The 9,027-nt window shown below is 53.2% G+C and overlaps 1 protein-coding gene across 3 annotated transcripts in view; it reads left to right on the forward strand.

Moving 5' to 3' along the window:
• EPHB2 (EPH receptor B2) overlaps window positions 1–9,027 on the forward strand; it is a 102,821-nt gene that overhangs the window by 32,822 nt on the left and 60,972 nt on the right. For all 3 annotated transcript variants that reach the window (XM_042831507.1, XM_042831508.1, XM_042831509.1), the window contains exon 3: window positions 2,591–3,275. In XM_042831507.1, the coding sequence (XP_042687441.1) occupies window positions 2,591–3,275 (685 nt within the window). The remainder of the gene's footprint in view (window positions 1–2,590; window positions 3,276–9,027) is intronic.

Below are 9,027 nucleotides of genomic sequence, written 5' to 3' on the forward strand. Positions count from 1 at the left end.
TCCCTTCCCTTCCCTTCCCTTCCCTTCCCTTCCCTTCCCTTCCCTTCTTTCCCTTCTTTCTTTCCCTTCTTTCTTTCCCTTCTTTCTTTCCCTTCTTTCCCTGCACCCAACTCCACCAAGGCACCAGGAGGGCTGGATGAAGACATTCCTCTAGGCCTCACCCCAGACCTGACAGCAGGCCCGCTCCCTGGACCAGCCCGGCAGAAGAAAAGAAACGTCCAAGCAAAGCCTGTGTTGAGGAGATTAAACCCTCCTCTGCCTGCCCGGAGCTGGGATGCAGGGCTCGGGCTCCATCCCCATCACCATGATAAAGCCCCGCCAGCCCCGGCCTGGCCGCCGAGGGGGGATGACAGGCCCACAATGGGCCGGAGCAGAGGTCAAGTCTTTTTCTCTCCTCGCCCAGCCTTTCTTGTTTGCAGTTTTTCCATATGTAAAGCACGCCTTGCTCCCGGCTCGCCAGCCCCACAGTAATGAGGCCTGGGCCTGCTGGAAGCCGTCTCTCCGTATTATTGTGCTGCCTTCTTCTTTTGAGTTCCCGGCATGTTAATTAGAGAGCGAGGAGAAAGGGAGAGGCTTCTAATTAAGCGCTGAGGAAGAACAGGGACTGATGCACGGAGTGACTTTCAGTGCGAGCTGTGAGAAGGAGCGGGGCGATGCAGGGTCTGAGCAGCCCCGGCTCCTGGAGCAGGTAGGGGGGTCCTGGTGGCCAACGCAGCGCTTTGGGTGAGAGCTCCGGGCAAAGCAGAGCCATGCCAGAGGAAGAAACTGATTTCCCTATCTTTTGTCCATGATTCCTCCCTAAAAATGGGGTAAATTCCTGTTTCTCTGTCCCGCTGGCACACCAAATTTATTCATGGAAAAGAAAGCAAATGCTCCCCCTGCATTCTGTGAGGATGCTCTCCTCCCCCTTTCCTTGCAACGGATGCAGATTTGCAGCCATGGCCGATCAGAAATGGTTGGAGCTGTTTGTGGATCTTCTCTGACAGCCTTCTGTTCAGCGGTTTGTTAGCCTTGGTGTGCAAAGAGCAATCTGTCTCTCATCTCGGGAGCCTCCCTTTGCATCCCTGAGTGCAGGGATGTGGTGACAGCAGGGCTGCACTGTGGACAAGTCCTGCATCCAGGGCAGGATTATGCTCTGCACATTGGACTTCATGTCCATGGGAAGCTGCTTGGCTTCCACTTGAGCAGGTTTACGAACAAGCTCGTGAACAGCCGTTCCACCTGGCTGGATAGCTTTGTGGTTCCCTTCATAAGCTTCCCCAGACCTGCCCTCCTCTCTTCTCTCCCCACTGGAGGCTGGAGTGGAGGGAGGCACAAAGGGTGTTGGGGCAGGGGAATCTCATGTGCTTGTTCTCCTCTTGCTCCATTGACAGTTGGCATCACACAAACCTAAGACAGAATGCAGCGTTCATAGAATCACAGAATGGTTGGGTTGAAAAGGACATTAAAGCCCACCCAATTCCAGGCCCTGCCATGGGCTGGCTGCTCCCCACCAGCCCAGGCTGCCCAGGGCCCATCCATGGCTATGGGCATAGAGCATCCACACTTCTCTAGGCAGCAGTGCCAGGACCTCCCTGCCCTCTGAGTAGAGAATTTCCTCCTGACATTTATCTTGAATCTCCTCTCTGTTAGTTTAAACCACAACCCCTTGTCCTGTCGCTATCAGACGGTGTAAAAAATTGATCTTCCTCCTGTTTATATGTTTGCTTTAAGTACTAGAAGGTGATGATGAGGTCTCCCCAGAGCTTTCTCTTCCCTAGGCTGAACACCCCCAGCTCCCTCAGCCTTTCTTCATAGGAGATGTGCTCCTGCCCTCTGAGCATCTTCTTGTTCCTTTACCTTCACCTTCCTCCTCCCAAGGTATCCAGCAGCATATTGACCTCAATCACAGACATCCTGAAGGATCCCAGTGGGCATATCCCATCTCTGACCTGCTCTGAAGTGTCTCCCCACCCTACAAAGGGTGGAGACAGCAATGAGAGCTGAGCGATTAGACAAAAGGGCAGAGCTGAACAGGGCCAGAAGGTGCAGAAGGTGCAGGTGTGGGTGCTGCCTTGAGCTCTATGGAGACTCCTCCAGAGCTGCAGAGGGGCTTTGCTGTCCCACTGGCACCCTGCACCTTGCGTGGCGCTCAGGCTACAGCCTGGAAGGAGGTTTTACAGTCATGTTATAAAGCGGGGTCTGTCTGCCACAGTTGTAACTGTAGCGGCACCGGTGGGAATACATCTGCTGAAGGCATCGTGTTACTTAGCCACGAGGCTCTGCAGCTATGAGGAGGCCTCTGCAGGACAGTGTAGCTGACGGGCGAGAGCCCCTGCTAAAGACATTACTGCTGCAGATGGAGTGCATGGCCCCACAGTGCCCTGCCGCACTCGGACCACATGCAGGGAGGTTTTGCCATAAAGCCACCGGGGTGCCACGTGGGTCAGACCCCTCTGGGTTGGGGTGATGTGGTGGTACGATGCGGCACAGCTTCTGCTGGGACAGCGTGCCTGCGTGGTGCCTGAAAGAGGCAGAGCAGGTGGGGACCCTGTGTTTAATCCTGTGAATGTCAGTTCAGCTCGACTGACTGTTTGTGTCCTGTCTGCAGTGGGAAGAGGTGAGTGGATACGATGAGAACATGAACACCATCCGCACCTACCAGGTGTGCAACGTCTTTGAATCCAGCCAAAACAACTGGCTGCGGACCAAGTACATCCGGAGGCGAGGAGCGCACCGCATCCACGTGGAGATGAAATTCTCCGTTCGGGACTGCAGCAGCATCCCCAACGTCCCGGGTTCCTGTAAGGAGACTTTTAATCTCTATTACTACGAATCAGACTTTGACTCTGCCACCAAGACTTTTCCTAACTGGATGGAAAACCCTTGGATGAAGGTAGATACAATTGCTGCTGATGAGAGCTTCTCGCAGGTGGACCTTGGTGGGCGGGTGATGAAGATTAACACCGAGGTGCGCAGTTTTGGGCCTGTCTCCAAAAATGGTTTCTACCTGGCCTTCCAGGACTATGGGGGCTGCATGTCCTTGATTGCAGTCCGTGTCTTTTACCGCAAGTGTCCCCGTGTGATCCAGAACGGGGCGGTCTTCCAGGAAACCCTTTCGGGAGCGGAGAGCACATCTCTGGTGGCAGCTCGGGGGACGTGCATCAGCAATGCAGAGGAGGTGGATGTGCCAATCAAGCTGTACTGCAATGGGGATGGAGAGTGGCTGGTGCCCATCGGCCGCTGCATGTGCAGGCCAGGCTACGAGTCGGTGGAGAATGGGACCGTCTGCAGAGGTAACCCCTTCTCTTTGCTCCTCACATGCTCATCTCGCTGCTGTGCTTGCATTGGTGCTTTTGAGGCTGTGATCTGCAAGCTGGGAGGGACCTCTCAAGGGGCTTGGGTTCCTCTCTCCATTGGAGAGGCTCTGCCTTAGCTCTGGGTCTGCAGAGCCCAGAGGTGCTGCGCAGTCGCTGCTGCCTTTTGTGCTCCCCAAGAGGGGCACTCAGCCACTGAGCTGTGCCTCTGCTCTGCAGCCACCTCTCAGCAGTCTGGGGCTGGGCTGGAACTGTGGAACAAGAGAAAGTGCAGAGAGTCCAGAAGAGAGGGAGTTTCCTCTTTGGTTGCACCTAAGCAGGTATGCTTGTCTGGGTGTGCATGTATCTGGTAGTGTGCTGGGTGGATGTGCTCAGAGGTGCTGGGGTTGGGGAGAAAGAAGTGGAAGAGCTGCAGAACGGGACAAAAAGAGCAAAGCAAACTGCAGCATTTGGCAAACTGATTCTTCCTCCCATTTGAGCATCAAATCCCATTATGGTTTTGATAACATCGACACACTGAGCAGGGCTGGAATTTCTCTGAGATCAATTATAGATACGTCAGTTGGCACTGCAGAACTGTGTATGGAAGGAGCTGCTTCTCCTCTCTGCTTATTGCAGGAAGGGGTGGCTGGGCAGCACCAACTAGTATGGGGAAGGTGCTGGTGGTGGAAGTGGACATTCCAGAGAGGGGAATGTCTGGCCACACTTGGTTGGGTCTGCAGGCTGAATGGCCGTGCTGGTTCCTCTGCCATCACACCACCAGCAGCAGCAGAGCCGTGCAATCACAACAACCCAGTATCCATTTTTGAGCAGGCAAAGGTTGACCTGGGGTTCTCCTGCAGGACCAGGAGCAACTCTCCTTGAACCCCGTTGGTTCAGTGGGGTGCCTTGGTGCTGAGGAATGCCCTGGGCCCATAGCAGGAGAAGCTGGATCAGAGTCTTTCACAGGGGCAAGAAGTGGGGGAGGACTAAAAGGGAGTCTGAGGAGGATGAGAAGAAATGTCAAAATTTGAAAGTGATGTAGGAATTACATGTTGAGGCCAAAGGAACAGAAGTGAAGCCTTCTGTGGAGATCTTCCCTTTACTACATGGCTTCTCCTTGGACTGCTCACTTGGAGGGGCATCCACCTGCAGGTCCTGCTGTGTGTGAGGATGTTTGATATCCTTGCTTGAAGCTGCTGCTTGCTGGGACACCATGTGGCTCTTCTCTCCCCATGAGTGATGACCAAGAGTCCTTCAGCTGCAGCAGGGCTGGGGCTGCTGAGAGTCCTGCTGCAGCACAGCATGCAAAGGGAGCCTGGCTAATCCCAGATGGATGTTTTACTAAGCCCAAGTGGAGCATTCGTAGCAACACAAGGAAGCCAAAATACTTCATGTCAGCTTTTCCATCTCAAGGTGTTTTTTTTTTTCACTCCAGCCCTGCACAATGCTTTGCTCTGATACAGCTTCAGTTTCATGACTTGCATCACTTCCCCAGACCCAGTGCCAGCCCAGCCAAGGGTCGGTCCCTTCGAGTGCCCGTTGCAGAACCCATTTTTGTCAGCCAGAAAGGAAAGGGGCCGAGGTGGAGGGAGAGAGCAGAAGGGCTGTCTCTCCTCTTTGTGCAGCAGCAGGATTTTGGGAGGTCCAGTACCTCAGCAGCTGTTTCTGCAGCCGGTGCTGGCGCGCATGCAGCCCCACGCTCCCCACTGTCATCAATCACGCCGTGGCCGGCAGCGCGCCGTCTCCGTGGGGCAGCTCTGGCTGTGGGGCTGGATGGGCCCAGGGCTCTGCAGCAGTGGAAGGATTCCTCCGGTTCCTATGGGACACGTGGGGAGCCACCAGGCAGAGATGGCACATCCTCTCTGCTCTCAGAGGGGATGGGAAGGGGCTTCATCTCTCCGACTGGGTTAAAAGCACCCTGGGGAGGGACCTGTGGGTGCAGGCCTGCATGGCTGCCCCGCTGCTGTTGCACCCCTGCCCGGTACCAGTCCCTGCTGCATGGGCAGCGTGTGAGCCTCCTGGCTTGGGGGACTTGCTCGTACATATGGCCGGCAGGTTTTTTTTGTGTTTTGAAGGGTGGGAGGAAATCTGGGCCCTTTTCCAGAAGCAAAACAAAAGCAAATCCAAACTGGCTCTTGGAGTGAAGTGCTCTCGCACGACTCAGTAGCCTGAACGGGACGTGGCAAGGATGGCCCACGGGTGCTGCCCTGCCAATGGGCCTCGATGCACCCCAAGCGACGGTCAGCCCGGCCCCTCAGTGCGGCTGCAAGCACTGGAAGGAGTTGCTCATTTTCTCTGCTGGGCTTTTCATCTGGCTAATACAACGCGAGCCTGCTCACGGCACTGCACACAAGGGATATTTATGGAGGAAGTTCATGCATCTAACAGCTTAAGCTCCTTTAAGCTTGCAGCCCCAGCACAAAAGGATTTGGGGGCAGTTAACAATTCTGTGTGGTTAAGAGATTTTCATTTTGCTGGGCCCTGCTCGCCAATCCCGCAGGGCTCTGCACTTCGCATCGCCCCTCGGCCGCACACTGCCTGCCCCGCTCCTTCCCGCTGCGCAGCCGGGGGCCCCGCGCTGCCCAGCCCCGTCCTGCTCCCGTGCTTCACCTTCTCCTGCTTTCTGCCTGCATCTTTTTTTCTCCATCCCCCTGTTCTTTGTCTGGCTGCTTTCCCCCTTCTCCCCCGCCCGTCCCTCCCAAGCAGCATATTAAGCGCATTTCTGTCTCTGCCTCCCTTATTCATTGGCTCTGCTCCGCAACAGAGGAGGCAGAGCCATTGTGCTCCTTGCTCTCTCTCTTTAGCTGGACTGCAGTCGAGCACTGCCTTTGCCTGCTCGGGGATGGCAGCTGCTGGCTGCTGAGCTCTGCTTCCTTCTCCAGCTTCTCTTCCAGCTCCAGTGGACTTCTGGTGCAGTGGGCAGCCTCTTCTTTACTGTGTTCCTATAATATTGAGCACGGGGAGCCTTGGTCTCGCTGATGGTTCTATCCTGAAGAAGGTGGTGGTGTAAGAGACCCGTAGCATTGTCTCTTAGGGTCACAGTTGTTTCTGAGCTAGAGCAATAGCAAGGTGCTTTACTCCTGCTCCTTCCCTGGCGTGGAGAGCTGGGATGGAGGATGTTGGTGTCCTCACCCGGTCTGTCCATCTCCATCAACCCCACAGCCCATCTCCACTAACCCAGCACTGACTGAGCCTCAGCCCAGCTCTAAAGGCAGAGGCATAGCTGCATTACTGCTGGAGCTGGTGCACGGAGCAGCCTTCCCTGTCAGAGGCTGCAGAAGATAGTCTGGATTGGTTCTTGTAGGTATGGGACCTTCATGTGGGCTCTGTGAAGGATGTGTTCCCTCTGTGTTAAGGTCACATCCCATATAGACACGATGTTTTGAAGATAAGCAGCTATTTGTGGCTCCATGCCTGCTTTGGTTCTGGGCCTCCACAGATAATGCAGGACCCAGCCAATAAATGGTAAGGCCCTAGGGTTAATTAAGTTCTTACAGGAAGCATTCCTGGTTGAGCTAGAGCAGATACAGCCATTTGTGATATAAGTGTTTCCAGAGGAGAGTTACCTTAAATGCTTCCAGCAGTCTTCCTGCCTCCTTACCTGCCTCCTGCTGCCTGGCACTTGGACCTCAGTGAAATGTGTCCAGCAGGGCCTCTGTTCCCGTACCTGTGGTTGTTTAAGGGTAATCCCTGACCCCCTGCCCTCTTTGTGCTGAGAGCTTTTTGGCTCTCCACAGCCTTCCAGTTGGCAGAGCCTCCATCGCATGGATCAGTGCAGTTGAGTGCTGCAGGGGGTGCTACCTTGCTCCATGACATTTCTCCGTACCATCTTCACGTTAACCATTTCGGCGATGGTTTTTGGCTGTATTCTTTTGCACAGCTGTTTGCTGGGGCAGGACCTCGTCCTTTGCAGCAGGACTATGAGCAGAAAACCACTGTGGCCTGCATCCTTTTCCCAGGAGGCATGATCTGACATGTGTTTGTATTGAAATGCACATGGCTTGCTTGTACCCATCCAGATTGCTGGGTGTCAGTGACCACCATCTTCACTGTGTACCATACGACGACATCCATGTCATCAGTCAACTTTATTAGGAACACTTTGGGCTCTCTCCTGGGTCACTGATAAAAATGTTAAACAGCCCAGAGCCGTGAATCAAACCTGTTGGCTCGTATAGAAACAGACCTGCTCTCCGTGCATTCCCTGCTTAGATCTCAGACCATAGCAGCATCAGCCAGCCAAGTTTTAATGCGTTGAATATGTGCCACAGTGTCTGCGGACCCTCTAATTTCTGAATCAAAATATCATGCGTTCCCAAGGGAAATGCTTTTCAGAAGTTTGGGTGCATTGCATTAACGCTGTTACCTCTCCCAGCCGATCTTGTAATTGCATCAAAAACCATGTGAGGCTAATTTGCCTTAATCTGTTTTCCATAAATACACATAGATTGGCACCGCTGTTACTGCGTTCCCTTAATCCTTCACTGACCGAATCCCATCTCTGGCACATCATTATTTGACTGGTACCCATGTTGCAGTGGCAGTCCTAAAATAGGCCAAACTGCCTCGTTTAACAAATAGCTTTTTCCTACATCTCTTAAACATTGCACTATTTCATGGCATATGGAAAGTGAGCATTAACTGTCCGCCGGTTCCTCAGCCAACTCTTCATAAACTCGTAGGTAGATGCTGTCCTGACATACTGATTTAACAATGTTTAACTTTAGTAGCTGCTATTTAACATCTTGAGTTACTGCTGGAATGGAAAGTATTTCACCATCCTCCTCTAAGATGATTACATCACCTGGCTTCTTCCCAAGTACAAAACAGGAATTTGTCTGCCTTTTCTACAAGGTTGTTGACAATTTGAATGCTCCCAGCCCACAGTGGCTCTGTGTCATTGTGGATACCACTCTTTGGGCCATCTCCCTCTGCTGCCTTTCCATCTGCAAAGCAAGAATTCGATGTCTTTCTTTCCACTGCTCTGACTCTTCACCCTACTTGCTGACCCTTCCACACTGTGAATCCTATGAGGGCTGTGGTAGGCATTGTAGCTGCTCCATATTAACCACCCCAAGCCTGTTCGGTGCACTGTGCATCAGAGGTGATGCCAACCTGTGCTTTGTACATTCCTGCATCCCATTTGGGCATCTGGAGATTGGAGTTGAGCTGGGGGAGCCAAAAGGGCAAGCAGTGTCAAACAGGTGGGTCTGAGGCTTTTGTTTCCTGGTGGTCCGAAGCCTCAGGAGGTGATGGCCTGGCAAAGAGGTGCCCAGGTGGCTCAATACAGTGGCATCTCTTAGGCTGTAAGCACCTCTCTCTGGCCTTTGTGCAGAGTGTCCTTATTGTTGGAAGAAGAGGTGGGTATCTGAGGTTCAGTAGTGGAAGAAGGAATGGGTAGTTGTGTCTTGTGTTGGAAGAAGGGATGGGTTGTTGTCAAGTGTTGTTGGAAGAACATGGGTTGTTGGAAGAAGGGAGGGGTGTCTGAGGTTCAGTGTTGGAAGAGAGGATGGATAGTATCTCAGGTTCCAGTGTTGGAAGAAGTGGGGGGTAATTCTCAAGCCAGTGTTGAAAGAAGGGGTGGATAGTTGTCAAATCCAGTGTTGGATGAGGTTCAGTGTTGGAAGAGGGGATGGGTATCTGAGGTTCAGTGTTGGAAGAGGGAATGGGTATCTGAGGTTCAGTGTTGGAAGAAGGGATGGGTATCTGAGGTTCAGTGTTGGAAGAAGGGATGGGTATCTGAGGTTCA

Source organism: Centrocercus urophasianus, unplaced genomic scaffold (assembly GCF_019232065.1).
Source record: "Centrocercus urophasianus isolate 14NV4802_14NV808 unplaced genomic scaffold, USGS_Curo_1.0 seq_36, whole genome shotgun sequence".
Taxonomy (NCBI): Eukaryota; Metazoa; Chordata; class Aves; order Galliformes; family Phasianidae; genus Centrocercus; species Centrocercus urophasianus.